Source organism: Dermacentor albipictus, chromosome 8 (assembly GCF_038994185.2).
Source record: "Dermacentor albipictus isolate Rhodes 1998 colony chromosome 8, USDA_Dalb.pri_finalv2, whole genome shotgun sequence".
In the NCBI taxonomy this organism is placed as follows: Eukaryota; Metazoa; Arthropoda; class Arachnida; order Ixodida; family Ixodidae; genus Dermacentor; species Dermacentor albipictus.
The window spans coordinates 21169344-21195000 of record NC_091828.1 but is presented as its reverse complement, the minus strand read 5'-3'; the positions used below and the strand labels follow the sequence as shown (position 1 = coordinate 21195000).

Sequence of the window (25657 nt, the reverse complement as noted above, 5' to 3'; positions counted from 1 at the left end):
AAATTATTTGTAACAGTTTCGGGCAGCAGCTCTTGATAAGGCTCAACAGGAGGCACAATTTTTGATATATTTAGCAGTGTATCTCATGCATACCGACCGCAGAGCCCTAGACTTAACATGTTCGAAACCATAAAAGCAAGGATATATCTTCTGGCATCGGCAGGCTTCCTTGTTGTGTTGCTTTTCTGGCGCCACATTGGTCTCATTATTAAAAGTACGAGCCAACTTCTTTGAATAAAAGTGACTGGAGTGAATATTGTCTGTTTTCCCCAATGCTTTGTGTTTTGAGAAATTTCCCGACAGTTGCGTACTATGATAATTTTTGCTGGTGGTTTGACGCTGTGACTTAGTTTAAAATTATATTGTTGAGGAGGCTGAGGCTGATCGAACTGCAGATAAGTGAATCAGTCATGTTAATTGCTTCTTAAAGACCCATAACAATAAATTTTTGTACTGCCTGACGCCCTAGACACTTTCAGTTTTGTTGGAGGGGTTCGTTTGTCAACATGTAGGACTGGTGATGAAATAAATAATCTTTCCTAATAGTTGTTGAACTTCATATGACTTGTCTCACTAAGTTGTGCTTGCTCTTTGCCCAGGGTGTCGAGGAGGGTATATCACAGGTGGCGAGAAAAAGCCGTGATGCACGCCGCCATTTTGTCTGGAACTTCCCCATCGAGATCACCTACAGGAGCTCCAACGTTTCGGGCTGTAAGTAGAAGGACTAATGGCTCATTCACACCGGCGACTTGAGGAGGTCGCGCGACCATTTGCGACTCGAGATCAAAAAGCGACCGAAGGCGACAGATGTTCACACCGGCAAGCCCGGCTGAGCGCGACCTGCAAGTCGCAATCCCGGAGATTATCGCTCTCAGCGAGAACTCTCGGAATCTACGCGGAATTTGCCGCGACGCGGGAGGAGGCCGGATGTAGACACATGAAATATCACTTCAGGTGCGCCGCTGATTGGTTTATCAGTTTTGTGACCACGGTCGCGCGACTGAAAAATCGCGCAGAGAGCGACTAACCCAAAATGGTCGCTTTTCGAGAAAAGCGACCGTTTGCGACCATTTGCGACTGGTCGCTCTGCGACCAACTTGGTCGCGCGGTCACTGTCAGTCGCCGGTGTGAATGAGCCCTAAGAGCTGCTGGATTAGTCGGTTCACGATGAAAGCTTAAGAATGGTGAAAAAAAAAAAAACACGGACGCGAAAAACAGGATAGCCGCCATTCCTGTCCCGTGAAATCGTGCTTTCCACAGAATGCAGTCATGTAGTACAAGTGAGCGGGACGACGCCTTTATTTCTCGTCCATCATTCCGCAGGGCCACAGCTATCCCTGGCAGTGTACGGCTTGGACGCCTTCGCTAACGACGTCGTTCGTGGTTACGGTGCTGTGCACGTGCCTCCCATCTCCGGAACGTAAGTGTCAGCCATTGCCACGTGGTAGTGGTGGTCGAGAGACAGAGAAAAAAAAATTGATGCGGATCCCACGGGAACCGATGTAAGCGAAGCTTTGTCTGCTGTTTGCGTTCATCGAGGTTATTTGGCGGCGATACAATGACGGCGAACGACAGTCGTGATGGGATGTGAAATGTTACCTTGCCTGCTCCACTTGTGTTTGTTGTTGTTGCTCCGCTCGAGTGCACGCTTCGGCGCCATTCTGCGTTGTAGAGTTGTAGCTCACAAAACTGCCTCTTCTCCCTCTATTTTCTCGGTGAAATTTCTCCACCTCCTCCCTGTACTGTGGTTGCTGTGAGCACGGAGACAAGCGCGGCAGCTCCCGCACAGCATTCGAGAGGGCTCACGCCTAGTTAGGTGTCCAGAGGGCATTGTGCGGATGCGACGAGGCGTAGATCTTGACACGAGCTTCTCCGGTCGTCGTTCCTTTGCGCCGCACTCCTGTCGTGCACTAACTCGATAGCGTTAAGGACCCCGTGTCACAGAAAATCCGGTGTCGTCGCCGCGGGCGACGCTTGGCGAATAATGAAATCGAGGGTTCGACGGAAGCCCGTCTGGTCGGGATGAAGCATTGAAGAAGTAAAACCAAGGACACCGACCAACATAGAAGTGCTAAAAAATGAAAAAATCTAAAAGACGTTTCGGCTTCGCTACGGAAGCCTTGTTCACAATGGGATGACGGAAGGTTCAAGGAAGCTTATGTATGCTTTAGAACGTGACGTAAGCAGCGCGTGTATGACGGTGGGAGGGTTCCCTCATTTCGATTAAGCGTGTGACGTGTTTTTTGTATCTCCAGTGACTCCAGATACAGACGCGATTTTTGGTTTCTTTCTTGGCCGATAATTCTTGAGCGATCCCAGTCGATATCATGGCCTGTTGCATCCACGTGCTCGGCAAGGGCATTCGACACTGTACGCTTCTTTTCGACATCTTTCTGATGCTGTCTCAGTCTCTGTTTGAAGTTGCCGGATTCACCGATGTATGCGTAGTCGCAATCTGCGCAGGGTATCTTATATACCACGCCGGGAAACGATTCTCTCGGAAGCCTGTCCTTTCCGCCGACGAGCGCTTGCCTCAGCTTACAAACGGGCACGTGCGCCACCTCAACGTCATAACTGCGTAGAACGCGAGACAGGGTTTCGCTTATCCCTGGAACGTAAGGTATGGCAGCACGCTTTCTTGGTCGCGGATTGGTCGGACGTGCAGGATTGGACAGACGGCGCTCCACAGCAGTCAAAAAGGATGTGGGGTAGCCGCTTGCCGAGAGATCACCTCGCACGTGGTCCAAGTCAGTGGAACGGCTTTCTGCTGTGGTGCAAATGCGGTTCGTACGGTTGAGCAGTGAGGCAGCAACCGACCTTTTGTGAGCGTCAGGATGAACGGATTGAAAGTTCAGGTAGCGGCCAGTGTGTGTGTCCTTACGGTACACGCTGAACGAGAGCCGTCCATCGCGTCTGGTGACAAGTACATCTAAAAAAGGGAGTCTGCTGTCGACCTCTGTCTCAACCGTGAATTGGATGGCCTTTTCTTGACTGTTTAGGTGCGCAGTGAACGAATCCAAAGCGCTGCGCCGAATCAGACAGAAACAGTCGTCCACATAGCGCAGAAAAACTTTTGGCCTAGGGCTGAAGGACGCGAGAGCACGCCTTTCCAAACATTCCATCGTAAGATTGGCAGCGGTAACAGAGACGGATGCACCCATTGCCGTACCGTGGACTTGCCTGTAGAAGACCTTGTCGAAACAGAAGTACGTGTTTCCAAGGCAAAAACAGAGGAGCCTCTTGAGGTCGGGAACGTCAATGGGCGACCTGTCTGGCAAGGTCCTGTCAGAATCCAGAGCAGAGGTGCATGCATCCACAGCCAAGTCAGTCGGAATTGAGGTAAACAGTGATACCACGTAGAACGAAACCATCACCTCGTCGTCGTCTAGAGACACGTCATTACGTCACGTCACGTCGTCACGTCATTAGACACGTCACGTCGTCGAATAATCATTCTGAACCACAACCGTGCAGGCATTCCACGTGGTGCATACCTTGTCTTACATTCTTTACGAAGTTATTCCTCGGAATTTTGAGAATCACAGCTCCTAAACAAATGTCAGGGAAGAAAGCACCGACAGCGCATGCCTTTTATGTTTTTGTGACATGGCCACGTTTCGACCACTTCCCGACGCGGCCGGGGTTAGCGGCGTGGCGGATAGCAGCAGCCGCAACAGCCGTGGGAAAGTCGAAGAGGAAAATGAAGCTTCGCCCTAATAAAAACTGCGAGTCATGACATTAACTTTTTATTGGGCGAACTTGTGGCAAGAAAAGCAAGTGAAGCTAAATGCATAACGACACCGGCGATCCGAACCGCCGGTCGTCGCCATCTCATCCAGGGGTCCAGCTGTTTCTACATGACTCCACATAGGTTCGAGCGAGCTTTCCAGAATGTACAACAATGTCCCCGTCGCGCATGCAGTCTGAGTAGAAACGGTTCCCTCTCTTTATAATCAGCGACAGCGCTCGAGAAAGTTCTGATGCATGGACCCGTGTCTCACGCTGGGCGACAACATCATAGAGGTGCTTGGCTAGGGAAAAGCGATAAAAAAATTATACGCGTGTCACTATTCGGTTTCTTTTTAACTTTAAATAAATTCTAGGGTTATATACGTGCCCGATATTTGGAGGCACGCCTTAGTGCCAGACCCCGGCTTAGTTTCGACTACCTGGAGTTCTTTGACGTGCACCCAGTGCAAGCTACGCGGGCATCTTTGCATATAGCCCCGTCTAAATGCGGCCACCGCTGCCGAGGTTTGGTGAACCCCCGGAAGGTGAACGCAAGTTTCGGTTTCAAGGAACACGCGCCCGCCAAGCGGTTGCCGGACATCCCGACTTATCTTTTTTGTTCTTGTTTTTGTGAATTTTAAATCTGGCTAAGCGCGGGAAGTAGTTCGTGCGTCCGTCGTGCTTACCGCCGCTCATCCTTGCCACTCGCTTAGCGATATCGCAAGTCGGATCGCGCTTGGTCATCTGCTTCGGTTGTCGTCCTAAGTATGAAGATGGGAAAGATAAGACAGATAAGCTTGATAAGGCGTACAACGAATGGAAGACGCAGGAAACCAGGTCAGCAAAGCATTAGACGCAGATGGCTAATTCGCGGCTCCACATGTGTTGCGCGGCTCTGTGGTGTTCTCACGCGGGGAATTCCTGTTCTGCAAAGTTTTTCGCGTTGCAGGTAAGCACAAGTATTTCACTTTTTTTCGGAGCAGGTATTCATTTTGCTGGACTAAACCAGTTCTGTGCAAGCCTGAGTGGACTGACATAGGAGCAGTGCCGCTCGACCTATTCGTCATGACGGCAGCCCATCTGCTGTCGGTCAAATACTTGTACTGAATGGCTTGAGTACGTGTTTGTGGGGCTATACATTCTGTGCGTTCTTTACTTTCTCGACACATACAGCCAAGGCTAAATTAAAAAAAAGAAAGACACAGTCGTGATGTTTTATGAAATTTCAAGAGCAATGACGGCAAAAAGTTGCACCCACATAATTTCTTGTTGGGTTTTGATGCACCGTTACCGAGATATAATACTGAAGAAGGTTTAAGCTCTTTATTTTACCAACAATTTGAAGCGTAGACGGTACCATACGCTTAGTTACCTTGCTTTAGGCTCAGCTTCGGTGTGTACAAGTTTTTGAGTGACTATATCATAGATGAGGCGCAATGTTATTTGTGTTGCCGGGAAAATGTATTTAATAATACCAGTATTACAAGTATAGACTATTTAATGCTAATTAAGCGCGAACTGGTAATCCCCCTTGCGATGAAGAGCGTTATTAAGCTAATTTAAATAAATGGTTGGTTCATTGCGTTGCTGTTGTGTCACAATGGTGTCCTAATACTCGCGGTGCTTTTCTGTATATAGCAATATGACGCAAAATATGACGCCAAGCAGCTTACATGCGCTTGTAAGCACTATAGGAATATGCTCCCTCATTCGGCATGTAGTTCAAATAAGGAAATCAATTATAGGCTACTTCTGGTTCATCCAGATGCATGTAGCCAGTTTAAAATTTTGCGGGCCCTTACTTAAATATATGTGTTGTACTCTACCTTCTTTCTGTAAGCCACAAGATGTGTCGCCATAGTAAAATACGTGATAGTCAAGTTCCCTGTGAGGAGCCCGTGATGGTTAATTTTCGCATTGGTTTGGATCTTCTGGAATTTATGTTCGATCATTATGTACAAATTTCAGTTGTGAATAAAAATTAAATTATAAGGTTTTACATGCCAAAACTACTTTCTGATTATGAGGCACGCCGTAGTGGGGGAATCCGGACCACGTGGGCTTCTTTAACGATTACCTGAATCTAAGTACACGGGTGCTTTCGCATATCGCCCCTATCTAAATGTGGCCGCCGTGGGCACGATTCGATCCCGCGACCTTGTGCTTAGTAGCCCAACACGATAGCCACTAAGCAATCACGGAGGGCGCGAATGAAAATTGTTTCTGCAGGTTGACTTTCACACTGCATGGAGGTCAGTCTTTTTACAGTAGATGATGCGTAAAAAAAAAAAAACGTTCAACTTTTAGTTTTGTTAAATTTTGGCTGACTGGGAAATCAGCCAATTTTAGTTGATCCTCTTCGCAACGCACGAACAAAATTAACCATTGATGGTTCCAGGAAGTTATTTTCTTTATACTACCCATTACTATATTTATTTATTATTTATTTATAAATACTGCGATCTTAAACAAGATCTTAGCAGCATGGTACACGAGTAAGTTCACGAAACAATATAAATACAAAAATGGGGAATTGCACTCAAAAATTCTTCAAACAAGCGCTTCACACAAGCGCTTCACACAAGCGCAAGAAAACCGGCGCAAGGAACAGGCGCAAAAAACGCAGGCGCAATAACAAGCGCTTCAACGTTACATCAGCGATCTTTCCCTATCATAGAGTAAAACAGTGCTATCACTGACAATCTCAGCAAGTGCAGAAAAAAAAAGTTAAAGATATGTTTCGAAAAGTGATAATGAGTCCTGTGTTACAGTTTTATCGGCCAGCTTAGTCCAATCTACTATAGTTCTCGGAAAAAAGGAATACTTGAAGCAGTTGACACGTGTTGTAAATGGAGCTACAGCTAGTGAGTGTCGCTGTCTGGTAGCGTAACCTGTTGCATAGGTGATAATGCGAGACGTGTCGATGTTGTAGTGACCATAATTATTATTTGTAAAAAAGAATTTTAAACGACATGCACGATTTCTGTCACTTATAGAAGGCAAGCCACTCCGAGATAGAAGGTTAGTAACAGAACTACGCCCATATGTATTGTAGATGAATCGAACTGCTTTTTACTGTAAGCTTTCTAGCCTTCCAATGTCGCTTTTAGTGAACCGGTCCCATATAACTATAGCATATTCTGAAACGGGGCGGACTAGTGTTTTGTATGCCAATAGACGTACTGTTGGTGTGGAGGATTTTAATACGCGTCTCAGAAAAAACAACTTGCGACGACAATTTGCTATTACTGTGTCAAGGTGCTTTGACCAGGAAAGATCCTTTGTTATGTACAAGCCAAGGTACTTATATTGCGCAACCACTGACAAAAAAGCGTTTTCTGTGCCATAGCAATATACCAGTGGCTTCTTTTTTAAATTTATCCGCATATATACTGTATTTTAGAAATTAATGCTCATTTGCCATTGTCTACACTACTCAACTACCTTATTAAAGTCCCTGTTTAACCTAAGTTGGTCTTCTTCCGTTGTTATTTCATCGTACAGAACGCAGTCGTCAGCGTAAAGCCCGATTTTAACAGAGATGTTAGTGACAATATCGTTTATATATAACAAAAAGAAAAGGGGGCCGAAAACGGATCCCTGTGGGACACCAGAATTCACAGCAGCTATATCAGAGGCTGTTTTATTTACAGTAACAAACTGATGGCGGTTTGTAAGGTAGGCTTTAATCCATGCTAATATTTTATCGTTTTTAAGCACAGCTCCTAGCTTACGAAGCAATTTAACATGAGACACCCTATCAAATGCCTTGCTGAAATCCATGAATATCGCGTCTGTTTGTTTCCCTTTGTTTACAGTGTTAGCAAAGTCATGCATGATTTCAACTAGTTGAGTAGTCGTCGAAAGGCCACTTCTAAAACGATGCTGCATGTTTGTGAAAACGTTATGTTCGTCTAGAAAACCAGTTATATGTTTATGAATTATATGTTCTAAGAGCTAATGAAATGTTAATGAAATCGGTCTGTAATTATTGATGCGAGATTTATCCCCCGATTTATGTAAAGGTTTTATTTTAGCAATTTTCCAGTCTTCCGGTAATGATCCTTCATTGAGTGACTTCGCAAATAGAATGTACAGATATTTTGCACACCATTCAGCATAACGCTTTAGAAAACAGTTCGGAATATCATCTGGTCCTGGAGATTTTTTAATGTCAAGCTTTAACAATAAATTTAGAATACCCTGTTCCGAAATAACAATGTCGGGAAGGGAAGGGAGTTCAGCAGAAAAGCGTGGTAAACAGCCATCATCACTTGTGAATGCACTCTTAAAATGGTTATTAAAAGCAGAACACTCACTTTTTTTCATCCCGAACACTTTCACCGTTTATAAAAAAGGTGTCGGAAGACGAAGAGGCGGGCGTCACAACCCTCCAGAATTTCTCGGGAGATGATATGATAAAGTCTGGTACTAAAGTGCTGTGATAATACTCTTTATCTTTGACAATCTTATCGTGAAGTTTTTCGGACAAGTTATCAATATCGGCTTTAAGTTCTTCGCCGTCCTTCATTAGGGCGCGCTTTTCTTTTTCAGTCGCTTAAGTTTCCGCCTCACCTGTAACGTCTCCCGCGTAAGCCATGGATTGCGGCGCTCCGACTTCTTCACTATTTTAGGAACGAAGCGTTCCACATAATCAAAAATGACGTCTTTAAAAAAAGCCAGAGGTCGTTTACACTACAATCAAGGCCTTGAAAGTGATCGTAGTTAAAAGCTAGCGCATCTATTATAGAGTCATCCTGTGCTCTTGAAAAATTTGGAAAATATTGAACGTTATTGGTTCGATTGATTAAAGCACTTTTCAACGTCAGGACAACTGCTGTGTGATCAGAAATGCCAGATGTTACTTTATATGAGATGCAGTCTTTAATGGTGCCACTTACAAAAAGCAAATCACAAATGGACCTTGAATCATTTTGAATTCTTGTGAAATCCTGCACAATTTGTAGTAGATCAAACGTAAAAGCTATATCACTCATAACACTTTCCGCACTTTGAATTGGACACAAAGACAAAGTTTCCCAATTGATATTTGGCAGGTTGAAATCACCGGTTAATATTAATTTATCTTCTCGCGTTACACATGAATGCATATAAGTTGACAAGCGCTCCAAGTTATCAACAGTGGAGTTAGGAGGTCTGTACAAACCTGCAAGGATATATCTAAAATTATTGACGTATAATTTACAAAATATGCTTTTACATCCGGAACATTAGGCATTGTCTCCAGCATAATGGAAGATTTATACAGTATAGCAATACCTCCCCCTCTTCTATCCCGGTCCCTACGTAACACTTTATAATTCTTTGGTACGAATTCACTGTCAAATATATCATCGCTTAACCAAGTTTCGCTTAGTACGGCCACGTCGGGTTCTAGTGAAAAAAGCATGCTCTCAAGCTGGACAGTCTTATTCACGACACTGCGGCAATTCATGTTAAGAATTGTGAAAGGCCTGCTGTTTATCTTCTCAATTCATTTCTTTTTAGTAAGTTTAAATCGCTTATCTTTAGCTTCGTCCCAGCCAAACATTACGCCGTCCACGCTTAACTTATCAAAGAACGACTTCACCTTAGCATTATTTTCTTTTTCCTGTTTCGCACTTAGCCATATTTTTTTTCGTATTTGACGCACTCTGAATGAGAAGTCTTCTGTTACGGAAAGGTTTGTTCCTTTTAACCTTGAACAAGACCTGAGAATTGTTAGTTTCTCACGATAATCCGAGAATTTAATTATCACTGGGCGGCCTTTTCTGCTTTTTGCCTAGTCTGTGACACCTCTCCATGCCACTAACACTGGGTCCCAGCTTATCTTTGAAAAGATCGTCTTGTAGTATTTTTGTTAGGCTATCCGTTGTTTCATTGTCATGTTCCTGTATCCCGTAAATGATCAGGTTGTTCCGTCTACTTCTATTTTCTTGGTCATCTAACTTATTCTGTAAACATGACACCTGTGTTTGCAAAGTAGCGACAGATGACTTCACGTATTTAAATTCTTGTTCTAAAGATTGCAGAACAGACGAGTTAGCCTCTAAACAGCTCTTCAGGAGAGCACGTTGTTGGGCGAGTCGGTCGTACATACTTAAAGAAGGGAATCGCGCTAAAAAAGACACGGACGAGTAAGGACATGGACGCGCCCGTCCATGTCCTTACTCGTCCGTGTGTTTTTTAGCGCAATTCCCTTCTTTAAGTCTAAACAGCTTAGTCTTTCCTTCATATCTGTAATATCCAATTCCAATCTATTTTGATTCGATAATAGGCTATTCATGGTGGCCATCATGTTATTCCACCCATCAAGTAGCTTCATCAAGAGTTCCTTCTCAGTCGGACCTGGGTTCGCCTCAATATCGCCACATGATAAAAGATTCAACAGAAACGGAAACATATCAGACAACAGCAGTGGGCATGGCAGCAGCATCAGGAAACGGTTGTCACTACGATAGCACTTCGTAGGTAAGTAAGAACTAACCTGCACCGAGAAGCAGAGCGGATTTTGAAGCAACATTCCCGAAGCGCTGCTGCCGAGCCCACAGGAGGCAACTTGCAGTGCGACCCGTTTTAAAGGCGCTGGAAGTCCCACGTGATGTGACGTCACAGATGAAGGCGCAAGCGCAGATGTCAGGAGGAAAGGCGGGATGTTCTCGCTGATCTCGCGCATGTCACCATCCACTGATACGTCGATGACGCTGCCACCAAGATTGTGGCAATGAAGTCCGTCCGATGCACAAGCACGGTGCGGTGCCCATACTGTGATTAGAGTAGTGAGAACCTGCACCGAGAAGCAGAGCGGATTTTGAAGCAACATATCTGTGGGCTTGTTGAACTGTAGCCATAAACGTAACCACAAGTGAGAAATTTTAAAGCGACAACTTTCGCCAAATGACAAAACGTAATATATTACCTGCAAATATTGGTAGTTAACGGTGGCTTGCTATATTAATAAGTTTTATTATAATTGCTTGGCACGGTGTGTACGAGCACTGTCCCAGTGCTTTAAAATGTGAATAGAAGATTTCAACGTAAACGTGGCAGAAAAAAAAATTGGAGGACGCTTAAGCTTCGCCTTCAAGAGTGGAACGCGACAGCGTTCCCGTCGACCCGCCAAGGGGTGTAAGACTATGGGCTACGGCGCAGCGACTACGCGCCCCGCATCGGACGCGGTGAGCGTCGAGCAACGCCGCGTTCGGCGCGGCAACGAAATGTGCACCTGAGCAAGCGACGCACGCCTGAGCCTTAGAAACAGCTCGTTTCTAAGGCAACACCGCATTCACTAGAGGCGCTTTTGTACCGCTTTGAAGCATCGAACTCGTGGTTGAGTGGTAGCGTCTCCGTCTCACACTCCGGAGACCCTGGTTCGATTCCCACCCAGCCCATCTTGCAAGTTGTTTTTTATTCATGAAGTGCCTGCTGGGATTTATCGCTCACGGCCAACGCCACCGACACCGACGACACCGGCTTTTCTGCGACACGAGCTCCTTAACGCTGTCGCGTTAAAAACGCTTCGTAAACCCGGCGCACTTCAGCGGGTTCTGCTCCGTGATTTGGCAAATAACGCCGCGCGGCCAGCAGATCTGCAAGGGAGCGCGAACACAGCCAACAGCCTCTAGAGGTATTGACGCAGCCCGCTTGCATGCACAGTGGGAAAGGAAGGCTTCGCGGCAAGCCTCCTCCACCCTGCGGCGCGCCCTCTCCCTCTACCTTCTGGCCGCGTCAATGACGTCATGGATGCCTTGTTTTGTTTGTGAGTTATTTGCAGTTGGATATCCGGCAACCGCCAGTGGTGAAAGCGGCGCTGCCACCGCGTGTCAGCAAGAGCTTGGTGGCGCAACCCACCAAAGGGGACGCTCATAGCATCCATCCATACATCCAGCCGGCATTCTAGAGGAGTCACTCCCTTGCGCCCGCGTTTCCCAAGGGAGGGAGTTTCCGCACCCTGATTTGATCCCGTGTGATCGGGCTTAGCGACGCAACGCCGAAGGCATTACGCCGCTACGGCGGGCTTCTTGTTTCCTTTTTTTAGACGAACAGGTACAGAGCTCGGCGCAACGCTAGGTTTGCGTCGAAAAGTCCTTCATTCCGAACTCTCAATGAAAGAGCTTGTAAACCCGATCTGCTGCTCAAGCTGCCTTTGAATAACCTGTTGAAATGCAGGTGACCACTGGACGCGCCCACCTCTATAATTAATACCAGAAAAAAAATTAGCGCCCTTCCACTCTGTGAAGAAGGATGACCAGCGAAGGTGTCCATGTGGTCCCCTTGATGGCGAACTCCACCTCCGCCGCGGGTCTCCCAGGTATTGCGCCATCTTTGGGATCGCAGCAGGTATGGAAAATGCTTAACGCATGCTTCACCTCTGCTGTGGGACGGCCCGGCATTTCACTACCTTGGGGATCGGCCCACGTATGGGGAGTGCTTAACGCCTGCTTCACTTACGCCTCCGGTCGACCCGGCACTACACTACCTTCGGGATCGGCCCATGTATGAGGAGTGCTTAACGCCTGCTTCACCTCCCCAGCAGGTGAGCCCGACGTTGTACTCACTTTAGGATCGCCCCGCGTATGGGGAGTTCTTTACGCCTGCTTCACTTACGCCTCCGGTTGGTCCGGCGTTGCACTACCTTCGGGATGGGCCCACGTATGAGGAGTGCTTAACGCCTGCTTCACCTCCGCCCCCTGGTGGGCCCGGCATTGCACAACTTCGGGATTAGCCGACGTATGAAAAATTGTTGGTCTACGCGTGGACGGGATCCACCAGATCCTAGCCATAAACAGCTTCGCTCTAAAAGTTAACGGCAGAACTCATCTTACGATAGCTATGGACGGTAATGCGGATAACAATTGAGCAATTTCGCGACAGACCACGTTCCCGAAGTCCCGTTTATTTAATACACGTAGTGGTAATCTGATACTTTCGCTGATTTGGTGGTATGCCACATACCCTGATATGGTCCCCCTTTCCTATGGCACCCATTAAGGTCGTCCATGAGCATGGAGGCATAACGATGACTATGACGCTGGCGTAGTAACGATAAACTGAGGAAGAAGGAATAGTGTGAATGGAACGACCAAGGCGTGTAATGGCCACGACGTGACCACAATGATATCTCGATTGCTAATTTAGGACGATGGTATAACAACAACGTGAAGGCGACGACATAAGCACAATGAAATTACGATGATGACAGTATGGTGACGGTGACACTATGATACCAACCGGATGAAGAAGCGGGAAAGACAACGATCGCACGACTGAGACGGCATCGAGACCAGGAGCACATACCTAGCGGCCCAAGCAGGTAGAGAAATGGGATCACTGGGTTGGCGTAAAAGGATGGATAGACAGATGATAATAATAATAATAATAATAATAATAATAATAATAATAATAAATTTATTTATTGGTAAGAATACAGAAAATTACATGTGCGTAATATACATAAGGAGGTCCAATAGCCAAAGACTGTACGGGACCTCCTGCTAATGACACTTATAATGCTATACGATGTTTAAAGCAACAGTAGTAAAGGGGAGAGCTAAGAGTAATATCAAAACATGTTTATAGCATATGAGTAATAAGAACACTTGTTAACAGCATGACAATATAAAGAAACGATAAAGATAGGAGAAAAAAACATGCACAGTATCAGTCTAGTATTTATTATTAATGCTTTTAGTTCTCTTTTAAATTGGTATAAATTTATGCATGTTTGATTATATGTGGTAGAGTATTCCAAAGCCACATCGAGAAAAACTCCGCAGTCTGTTTACCACAGTTAGTTCGCACTTTAGGTAGATGGAAATTATTATTGAGTGCGAATCTAGTGTTACTATGAGCTATCCGATCACAAGGTGAGAAGCAGATTGATCGTAGGTCCTTAGTCATATATTTCCAGAATAAAATCCATAGATATATTTGATGAGTTCTGAAATGGTTAGGATGTTGTTTTCATGTAGGGATTTTCTATTTGCAAAGCGTGAACTGCTTGTAATAATTCTCATGGATGGGTTCTGGATTACCTGGAGGGATGCCGGGATGATGGAGGGACGGATATATATATATATATATATATATATATATATATATATATATATATATATATATATATATATATATATATATATATATATATATATATATATATATATATATATATAGTGTGTGGGGGGGGCGGAAGCTGCTGAATTAGGCAAATAATGCTGTTCACATTAATGCTATCTCTTAATAGTATTCGTGTAGAGAAGCAGTGCTGTGGCGCTGGATACAACAGCGCCTGCTTTGTGTTAGCTATTTAGCACAGGCAGCAAACAACGTAAAAATGCACCGAATATCATCATTGAAGATCGTCATCAGCCGTTCGGAATAATAATCATTGGCTGTCAAAATATATTGTAATTAATAAGTACTGAGAGATTGCAAATTCTGCATTTTTGATCATATAATTATCGAGCACGCACGCAATAATCCAAACAACCAAGCGCAATTAACTCTTTCAAGTTCTCCATTGACGTTACACGCCATAAGAGCTAGGGTTCAACTTCCTGCCTCGGTAGCTGCATTCGCAGAAAGCGATAGACACATGAGCTTTTGCGTCATCCTAGTAACCACAAATGACCGTAACTCTGACGGAGCCTTCCGTTACACGAGATTATTAAAGGGAGGCTAAAGGGAAACATTATCTCAATTTATACTGACGAAATATTAATTCGGCACTGTGCTTTCATTGAATTTGTAATAACAACTTGATTAGTGGAAGAACAAAGTGAAAGCCAAAGTTTGTTTTGAATTTCGCACCTAAACCACACCACTGGTACGCCAGTGTGACGTGACGCAAATCACAATTATATTTCGCGTTTGGCCGTTGTAGCGTTGCAAATGCTCATGACATTTTCAAGGTTTTGTCTTTGGGCTCTCATGGAGCACAATGTAGTCCGTTTACACAGAGATAAAGTTAGCTAGGCCTGAGCGGACGCCGTCGACATCCGTGACGTCACAAAAGGGTTGTCGTAGGTGCCATCCGTTTTAATTCGAATGCATTACACGTCCCATGAAGCAGAAAAGCCAGCGCTGTACGCAACGACTGCTACCAAAAATCAATATAACATCAACTGCGTCTTGCATGAAGTCAGTAGTAAAAGAAAAGATAGTAATTGGTTTAGCAACATTATGGAGCAGTAATTATGGGTCACTAATGTGATTTTAAAAAATTAAGGTTAAATAAAGTGAAATACAGGGAATTAAAGTTGTAACAAGTTAGAGTAAGGTGACTTAAGGTAAAGTGAATAAAGATGAACTAAACAATGCAGGTGAAATACCGTGGATATAGGTGGATTAAGGTTGGAACAAAGTAGAGCAAGATAAATTAAAGTTGATAAGGTGGATTAAACTTGGTACAAATTAGAGCAAGGTGGATTAAGGTAGAGTTGGGAAGGACGCATGACAATGCATGACTTCACGTATCACGCCCACATGGTAATTGGAAGTGAAGCTTTTTCTGAGACGCTTATGTATGACGTCACGTCACTTGTCATGTCATGACGTCACATCAAGCCACCCCACGCCATGCGCTACCATTGGTCCACGTGCAGCATCATACGATGCAACGTGTGCACACATGTATTGGACATGTTGGGAAATGGTAGTAGTGAAGAGGAGGAAGCGTCGCTACTGTATACAAATGACACGGCATGCGGCTTCGTCAGTCGGCCAGATGTGTTTTGGTTGGTAAAAAAAAAATCTTTAATGGTGATATCTTAGAGACGTCCTAATATTTTCGCATTCTGATGACGTAAGAATACTTAAGTGACTGTCAATGTTTTTGTTCTTGTGTTGTTTTGGGGTTATCAAGCCAGTTGTCACTGTAAGATAGGCTTTCTTTTTGCGTTGTAGGAAGGTAAGCTGCTAGTCATGGCTCAACATTTCCTGTAGTGTTCCTTTAATCAGAAGCGTAGCTTTCAAATGCTTCAAATCAATCGGCTTGCATGGCTGGCGGTGGTGCCCGTAACCTGAGCGCGGTTTCCTCACTGCAGTGATTGGCGTAACCCCAGCACTGCCAAGCCCCGGTCCCCTGTCTCTCAGTGCAAAAATCGATTGTCGTCTCTGTCTCATTACAGGCATCGCAAGAGTGTCGCCTTATTCGTGCCGGATTCGTCGTCGACGATGCACAAGTTGACCAGCTGGTTGACGGGACGACGACCCGAGTTCGTCGACCCCAAAGTGGTGGCTCGCGGCGAGGGGCGAGAAGGTACCGCCGATGTCATTTCTAATTTTTCTGCTTCTATCTGCCTGTGAGAATAAGCAGCGCCAGCGGCATCGTTATCTGTTCCGCTTTCATGATTCTTGCGGAATCAAAGAAACAGAAACATAATACCGAACCGATTACTTTTGAAGAATAGCTTTCTTTGGCTATTCAACCCACTTTGCGGTTTGTCAGTTTCTAACCATTCATGGTCAACTTGGAGCAGTGGATATCACTAGTTGTCACAAGAAATAAATTAAAATACGAAATAAAGATGTCCGACGGTGGCTAGTCATTAGACCGGGGACGCATTCCTCAAAAGGCAGAAGAATAAACTCGTGCAAGCCAGCCCTCGAGACGTGTAGTACACTATTGTAGGCAAGGTCAATACACGTGGTTGCGAAGTCGAGGATGAAATGTGGTTCCAAATCAGCGACATCAATTACGGTCGTGCGATTGAAGCGCGACTACATCTCGCGTAACAAAACATTAGATGATGAAAATTAAGCATCCAATACGTCACCAATGCAAACATTTGAAAAAGTACAATGCAATTAGAATAAGAAAATGTAAAGTGACCGGCAGTTTTCTTCCAGCCACGAATAATTATGAGTACTTAACTGTGCAGGATTGCTAAAGTTTGATCGAGGCGATGCATGCTGAAATACTCTGAGTTTGTATTACCGTATTTAGCATTGTACTGTCGTCAAAAGTTTCTTATGCGTAGCCATGAAAGGTAATGGAAATATATATATATATATATATATATATATATATATATATATATATATATATATATATATATATATATATATATATATAGCTGCTGCAAAAAGCGAACTGTAAGCGGCCGTTCGCTTAGAACTGACTGACTGGCTTTTCCTCTCGTGACAAACTGGTGGAGGTGCTGGGTACGCATCCATCGTATCCCTACGGGTCCTGAACCAGAAGCTACCGACGCCAGTACCTCGGGGACGGCAGAAATCTATCGAAGCAGCCGTCGCCTCCAAGGTCTTCCACCGCAATACAGTCCCCTGGCAAGCTCCGTGAGGAAGATGTCAACAACTACCGCAAGCCAAACCGAAGGGATCTCAAATGCTGCCGTACCATGCATTCTCAACGTGCCTCGCACGCCTAACCTGTTCCATGGCGACGCCTTTGAGGACGTTGAAAACTGGTTGGACCATTTCGACCGGGTCGCCGCCTTTAATGACTGGGACGATCGCCGTAAGTTGAAGAACGTCTACTTTTCCCTTTTATACGCGGCGAGAGTATGGTACGAGAACCACGAAGCCTCATTTACCAGCTGGCAGGAGTTTTACCGACTGCTTTGTGAAGCCTTCAGCACTCCCGAAAGGAAAGAAAGAGCCGAAGAGGCACTGTCTTCGAGGTTCCAAATGCCAAACCAAACCGTCGCCATGTTCGTCGAAGACATGACGCGATTGTTCCGTCGGGCCGATCCACTAATGCCAGAAGAGAAGAAGGTGCGTCTGTTAATGCGAGGCGTAAAAGAACAGCTTTTCGCGGGCCTCGTGCGCAATCCTCCTACAACAGTCTCTCAGTTCGTTCGTGAGGCAACAGTCATGGAACGTATGCTTCGGCAGCGGCTCTCGCAGTATGAACGCCAGACCACCATGACTGTTGCATGCTCTCTCGTACCTGCAAATGATGACAGGAAGTCCCTTACCGAGCTAATACGACAAATTGTTCGAAAAGAACTGCAGAAGTCCTATGCATCGGCTCCGGCACCTCCCAGTGCCGCGTTTCTTACGGATGTCATTCGGGAAGAAATCGGCAAAGTAGTTCATCCTCGCCACCAACACGACCCGAACCTCCCACGTTCTCGTACGCGGATGCTCTTCGGGCTTGCGCGCCGTCGACGGGCCGTTTTTCGCAGCCGCCTGCTGGGATTTCTCGACGCTCCCCAAGTCCGATCCACCGCACGAATCCGCAAGCACCCTTTCATCCTGGTCCGCGCAAATCTACAGTATGGCGCGCCCCCGACAACAGTCCGTTGTGCTATCACTGCGGGGAGGCTGGTCACATGTATCGCGACTGCCAGTACCGACTGATTGGTCTGCGGGGATACCATCCGAACGCCCGTTGCCGGCGCTATGGCGAACGCCCGCACGAAATCGAGCAATACTTAGAAAGTAACCGGCTTCCTCCTGCCCCACAGCGAAGACAGTCACGGTCGCCTTCACCTCGTCGGTACGTGTCACCAAACCGTGCTCGACCCGCCTTTGATTCCGCTGGAGTCAACGGTGGAAGCCCGCGCCGGGGAAACTGAAAACGGCGACCTCCGGGGGTGAGGCCGCTGTCATGCGAACCGTCAAATATCCTCCGCCGACGCCATCCCCTCGCGACGTACCGCTGACGCCTTCATTCGAAACTGCAAAAAGAACTGCTGCTATTACTGCTTTCATCGACGGTTATCCGGTAACTGCACTTGTCGATACGGGAGCTGACTACTCGCTTATGAGTGCCTCACTGGCCACTAGGCTACCTAAGGTGCTGACAGCGTGTGAAGGCCCACATCTGATTACGGCCGGAGGACACCTCGTGTCACCCATTGGACGATGCACCGCCAGACTTGCAATTTCTACTTGGACTTTCGTAGCGTCTTTCCTTGAGCTGCCCAAGTGTTCTCGGCTAGTTATACTGGGCATGTATTTTCTCCAGGAATATGGGGCGATCATTAACCTTCGTGACTTGTTCGTGACTTTTTCTATGTTTCTTCGGATTCGAGTGTGGAGGATGAACATCACCGCGCGGCTTTACGCGTGGTCGATGACTGCGCGACGTTACCGCCTCGAAGTAGCATCTTCGTCCTCGTTGAATGCCCCCAAGACCAACTAGGGATAGGCATCGCCGAAGGTAACCTCACCATATTGCTGGATCGCGAAGTCGGCGTCGCACGAGGTCTCGTAGAGCTCCAACATAGGCAAACAACGATTCTAGTTACCAACTTCAGTGGCGAATACAAGCACTTTGCGAGGCATGCCACCATGGCCTACTTTGAAACGGTGGCCGAGTCCAACGCCTGTGCTTCGGTAATGACAATCTCGATTCCGGAACCCAGCGATGTGGACTTGACCACTCAAATCAACGTGAACCCACAGCTAGACCAAAGCGAGAAGGAGAGGCTCCTCACTCTGCTATCGTCATTTAGCGACTGTTTCGCCACCAGGTAGAAGGTCAAACAGACTCCTTTAATCAAACACAGAATCATCACTGAACCGACCGTCAAACCTGTTCGCCAACACGCTTATCGCGTGTCGCAGAGAGAACAGGATGCTATTCGTCATCAAGTTAAACAAATGTTCGACGATGATGTCATTCAACCATCGACAAGTCCTTGGGCTTCACCTGTTGTATTAGTTGAAAAGAAAGACGGTTCGCTACGATTCTTTGTCGATTATCGCAAACTGAACAAGATCACGAAAAAAGACGTTTACCCACTTCCTCGAATTGACGACTTCTTGGATCGCCTGCGACATGCCCGTTACTTTTCTTCAGTCGATCTGCGTAGTGGGTACTGGCATATTGAAGTTGACGAACGGGACCAGGAAAAAACGGAGTTTATAACACCCAACGGTCTCTATCAATTTAAAGTCCTCCCTTTTGGATTGTGTTCCGCTCCGGCCCCATTTCAACGCACGCTGGACACAGTTTTATCTGGCCTCAAGTGGAACTCGTGTTTAGTCTACTTAGACGATGTAGTTGTTTTTTCCACCACGTTTGAATAACACATCCAGCGGCTTGAGGCGGTTCTTCAAGCTATCCGCACCGCCGGCCTTTCCCTGAAGCCCGAAAAATGTCACTCTGGCTACGAGGAGCTCAAATTTCTAGGTCATATTGTCAGCAGCACCGGTGTGCGCCCTGACCTTGACAAAGCCATGGCAGTTGCTCTGTTCCCGATACCGAAAACAAAATACGATGTCCGCCGATTTTTAGGACTTTGTGCGTATTACCGCCGTTTTGTACCCAATTTTTGTGAAATTGCCGAACCTTTGCAACGACTCATCAAGAACGACGTCACATTTGTTTGGGGCCCGGCACAATCCGACGCCTTCCACGACCTTCAGCGACGTCTACAGACACCCCCGATCTTTGGTCACTTTGACACCGAGGCTGACACAGAAGTGCATACTGATGCTAGTAACGTTGGTCTCGGAGCGATAATCGTACAGTTTCAAGCTGGTGTTGAGCGCGTTATTGCGTATGCCAGCCGAACCTTGTCTGCTGCTGAAAAAAACTACTCAGCAACTGAAAAAGAATGTCTGGCAGTCATATGGGCTATCCAGAAGTTCCGCCCATACCTGTACGGACGCCCCTTGCGTGTCGTCAGCGACCACCACTCTCTCTGCTGGCAGGCGAATCTCAAAGATCATTCAGGCCGTCTCGCAAGATGGAGCCTTCAGTTGCAGGAATATGATGTGACCATCGTCTATAAGCCTGGCCAGAAACACACTGACGCCGACTGTCTCTCCCGCGCCCCCGTCGAACCCGCACCACTAGATACTGACGACGATTCTGGTTTTCTTTGTACTCTTCCGTCTTTAAACCTTGCTCAACAGCAATGCCAAGATTCCGAGCTCCAGCCCTTGATTGAATACCTTGAAGGAAGCCGCCCACAACCCCCACGGCAGTTCGCGCGTCACTTGTCCTCTTTCTGCCTACGTGGCGACATCCTATACAAGCGGAACTTTCACCCTACGGCAACCGCTTTCCTGCTCGTTGTGCCCGCTACTCTCCGCGATGACGTTCTACGTTCTACGACGAACCAACGACCGGGCATCTTGGTTTCACGCGTACTCTCGCGAGGATCAAGCAGAAGTACTATTGGCGAAAACTCACAAAAAGCGTGAAGCAGTACGTCAGAAGTTGTCGAGATTGCCAGCGTCGCAAAGTTCCACAACTGAAACCAGCCGGTCTGCTTCAACCTGTCCGACCTCCTTGTTCACCTTTTGAACAAGTCGGGATGGATTTACTTGTCCCATTTCCCAAGTCTTCGGCTGATAACCGCTTGATCGTTGTCGCCACCGATTACCTCACTCGATACTGCGAAACACAAGCCGTTCAGCGTGCTACTGCTTCAGATGTTGCTAACTTCTTTATCAAAATAGTGTCCTTTGACATGGTGCTCCCGCTGACGTCATCACATACCGTGGTACGGCCTTCACTGCCCAGTTGGTCCGAGATATTCTGCAGCTGAGCGGAACAACGCACCGTACGGCAACTGCGTATCACCCGCAGACTAACGCTTTAACTGAGCGTCTCAACAAAACGATTGCGGATATGCTTGCCATGTATGTTGCCACGTATCATAAATATTGGGACGAACTGCTCCGGTATGTGACATTCGCGTACAACACTGCTCTACAAGAAACCACCGGGTTTCCTCCTTTTCGTCTGGTCTACGGACGCGATGTCACCACTATGCTCGACGTGATGCTCCTATATACCAACTTCGTCTCAACCTACCGCACCGGATACAGACGCCTTTGTTCAGCGTGCCGAAGCAGCGCGGCACCTTGCGCGGCAACGAATTCTATCCCGACAAAGTCAAGATGCTCGTCGATACAACATATGCCATCGAGACGTCACATACAACCCGGGAGATCTTGTATGGGTTTGGACCCCTATACGTCAACGAGGCCGGTCAGAAAAATTATTGCGCTGATACTTTGGACCCTACATAGTTTTGCGTCGTCTAAGTCCTGTCAACTACGAAGTTATTCCAGCCGACAATTCGCACCACTCCCGTAGACCCCGTTCCTCTGACATTGTTCACGTTATCAGGATGAAGCCCTACCATTCGCGCTGACTCTCATCCACAAACTTTGTGATGCGGCCCCTGTCGTGACGTCCGTTGTCTTTCTGATTTCTTTTATTTTCTCCTTGTGGCATTTAACATCTCCCCAACTTTATTTATTTATTTATTTTGGAGGGAGGGGTAATGGCGCGCACTAGTTACGCTAGAAGTCGAGGAAGAAGAAGTGTGCGTGGTAGCTGCTGCAAGAAAACGAACTGTAAACGGCCGTTCGCTTAGAACTGACTGACTGGCTTTTTCTCTCGTGACAATATAGTATAACCTTATAAGATTCGATCAGTAACTTTATTTTATGCCTGCATTTTCACTAACTATTAGGTTTTTGTATGTATTCAGTAATATAAGAAAAACTACAGGTGGCACGCGTGTTGTGTTAGTGAAGAATAAAGCGTGGCTTTTGTGAATTATTTCAATGTAATGCTGACTTTATCTTAACGCCAAAATAACATATGTGTGTTTTTACTACGGACACACGCATATGGCACTTAGTTCAAAATCTGGGTGAGCCCATTCCTATGAATTCATCGACAACTCTCAAGGCTCACCAGTGTAATGCGTGCCGTTATACAATGAGCTCTATATATACAGCTGGGTCTACCCAGGTTACATTGCGACGCGATGTTATGGCAAATACTCTCAATTATGCCTCATTTGTGCTGTTGTGTGGTTTGTATATGTGATGTAATGTTAGCTGGCTGAATAGACGACTTGGCCAACAAGTATCGAACGGCAGATTGCTTTTTTTTTCTTTTCCGACGAGTAGTTGGCCCCGCGAAATGTAGATGGCGCTGCCATGCATCCACCAGCCAGTGAACAATAAAACAATAAAGGCACGGTCACACCGAAGGCGGAGCGGACAAGCGGCCAAGCGGATCCGGCCAAGCGGCCGCGGATTTTCCGCTTTGCGGAAAATACGCGGCCGCTTGGCCGGATCGCGCCCGGACCGATTTTTTCCGCGCGGACAAGTTGGCCGCTTTGGCCGCAGCCAATCAGAGCCCGATACTGAGTTAGCGCTGGTGAACGAATGTAAACAAATGTGTTTCTCTGGGATTTTCGCTTATGTTCTTGAAAAGCATAAAAACGGCAAGTTGGGCCAGTTGGTTGGGATTCATAGTAAGGTTTGTTACAGCGCAACACAAGACAAGGACAAAAGAAGGTATAAAACGACGACACGGCGCCGTGTCGTCGCTTTATACTTTCTTTTTTTGCCCTTGTCTTGTGTTGTCGCTTTTCGATATTTGTAGCAGTGCTACACAAGGGGCGAGTAAAATGCCAACGATCTCGTCTTCTTCGTCTGAGCTCATCATTTTGCAGAAGTAGATAGGGGACGGGAGCGCGCCAACCCACGACGAAAAAAATATCGAAAGTGCGCGTACAAACCCAAAGTGCCGCGAGATGGCGGCACGTCCCTTACATTGCTAAAGAAATTGCGAGATGCCCCGCCTTCCGTGCGACGCGGGACGCCAGGCAAGCTTGTCCGGTCTGAACAGGCGTACGCGCTCACCGCCTCGCCGCGTTGAAAATCCGCTTGGCCGCTTAGACGCGCCGCTTTCGGTGTGAATGTGCCTTAACAGTGAATACGAAGAGAAATGCAGCCCTAATGAAGCACAGAGCGCTATGGGAATACAATAGGTACGAGGTGCCCCGAGGTATGTGGAAAGGTGTAATGGTTCCAGGACTTACTTTTGGAAATGCGGTTGTTTGCTTTAAATGAGGGGTACAATCAGGACTCGATGGGAACCAAAGGTCAGTGGGTCGCCTCGCATTGGGCGCTCACGGGAAGACTACCAATGAAGCTGTGCAGGGTGATATGGGCTGGACTAGTTTTGAAGTGAGGGAAGCTCGCAGTGAAATTGAGTATGAATAACGGCTGAGGAATATGGAAGAAAGTAAATGGGCTGGGAGAGTGTTCAGGTATCTGTACAAGAAAAACATTCATTCAGAGTTGAGGAAAATAACTAGGAAGCTTACCAGCAAGTATGCGCCCTGTAGGGTGGGCAACACAGCAACAAAGAACGTCAAGCGGAAAATCAGAGAGACTGGAATAATATCATGGGCGGCGGCATTGGAAAAGGAACCTGCCATGAGTAACTACTTAAGAGGGAAAAACGAGATCAGGGAAGAAACAATGTATGCTAACTCAGAGGGAAGCTCATTACTTTTCGGGGCAAGATCGGGATGCCTTAGAACAGGCACATATAAAGCGAGATATAAGAAGGAAGAAGTACGTACTTGCTGCGGTAAAGCTAGGAAAACTATGGAGCATGTTTTATTAGAATGTGAAGGCGTCTACCCAGCGGACGATTTAGGCACCACTGGCCTCCTTGAAGCGCTTGGGTTCAGCGCGAGCAGTGGAAAAGTAAACACGTCCGCAATAGGGATTAGTAAGAGGCGATTGGAAGATCGGTGGAAGAAAAGTAAGGAAACGACAAAAAACGGAGACGTGCAAAAGCACAGTTCTCAATAGGGGATCAGAAAATTTGGTTGTGGGAGTTAATAGTGTTTTTTTTATTGTTGAACCTAGGTAGGACATTAGGCAGTATAACAGTGAAAGCTTGGTGGCGCAGCCCACCACCCCCTTCCTAAGGGGACGCTCATAACATTCATCCATCCACCCAAGCCGCCATTGCAGGACGTATGGACTTCTAAGGCGTCTTGGCTACCATGTGTTCATATACCTTGTACTAGGCGCGTAGGAACAGTTACCACTTAAAGAAAAGTCGCAGTTTCGCCCGAAAAGCAAAGCATCGATTGCGATAGCAAATCAGTAGGCATCTATACGAAGTAAGGATAGTAAATTTATCGGCCGTATCAACTTGGAAACATTCGCTTACTATCTGAATTAACAAGGGAGGTGTCAACGCGCACAAGTAAACACGAATACATCACACTCCACGAGCGCGGAGAGTCGCTGTAAAAACGCTGGTATAAGCAAGCATGGCAGCAGCAGCTAGCGAAGTGACCTTCGTGCTTTCTATAGTTTCAACGCAAGAGCGGCGAGAATACAGCCCGCGTAAAGGTATGAGCCGTCTGCAGATCCATTTCAAGATACGGCGCGCGCAACGGCGCGGTTGTACAAAGTGCGCACTTGGCGGAGCCGAAGGCGCATCCCTTCCCTCCCTCGCGACCTCCCGGCTTTCCTGCCTATAACGTGTGAGGTTGGGCCGCGATCACCTTGCGCCCGGTCGCGAAATGTGACGTTGCTACCGGAACACAGCGCTACCACCCTCTCTCCCTCCCATACACCACGGTCTTTTGCGCGACGGAAGACGGCGCGCTTGCTCTCCGTTTTTCCCCTTCGCGCGCGCCAGATTGAGCCGGGATCGTCGGCTTCCCTCGCGTGCTTTCACCCGTACATACAGCATACGACACGCGGCGACTGTGTTGTCGGCCTTGAACTTTATGGGGAACATCATGGCGACGGCGAAAATGCCCCTGGAGTATCCATATAATTGTTCTTGCAATAAAAATTCACCGGCGATTACGATACTCTCTAATGCGAAATTTGAGCGCAGCTCTATACGTGTTTTCAGTTCGCGTGTCAATATTTTTATTATGGCTATGTGTACTACGCGGTTTATATTAGCAAGAAAACGGTGTATGTAACGCTTTTTCGTTCTGTACAGACGCCGCGCGCTACTTTGGCGTCACACACGCTGCCACAGCGGACTGACCTCAGCAGCTGACGCCGCGGATGAGCGTAGCCCTTCCCACCTCACGCCGCCCATCGGAAGCGCAGATGAGATCTCCCACGCGGCCGCAGACTCCGCGCAGGCCATTTACCTTCCGCTTCTCCTCCTCCACTTTCCGTCTCATGCTTTCCTCGTAGCTTCCTCCTC

At 46.9% G+C, this 25657-nt stretch overlaps 2 protein-coding genes across 8 annotated transcripts in view; one reads left to right on the top strand and one right to left on the bottom strand.

Moving 5' to 3' along the window:
* LOC139048660 (uncharacterized) overlaps positions 1–25657 on the bottom strand; it is a 384154-nt gene that overhangs the window by 22133 nt on the left and 336364 nt on the right. The gene's annotated exons all lie outside the window — the stretch shown is intronic.
* LOC139048653 (B9 domain-containing protein 1-like) overlaps positions 1–25657 on the top strand; it is a 51145-nt gene that overhangs the window by 16693 nt on the left and 8795 nt on the right. For all 7 annotated transcript variants that reach the window (XM_070523135.1, XM_070523132.1, XM_070523131.1 and 4 more), the window contains 3 exons: positions 600–711; positions 1324–1420; positions 15858–15988. In XM_070523135.1, the coding sequence (XP_070379236.1) occupies positions 600–711; positions 1324–1420; positions 15858–15988 (340 nt within the window). The remainder of the gene's footprint in view (positions 1–599; positions 712–1323; positions 1421–15857; positions 15989–25657) is intronic.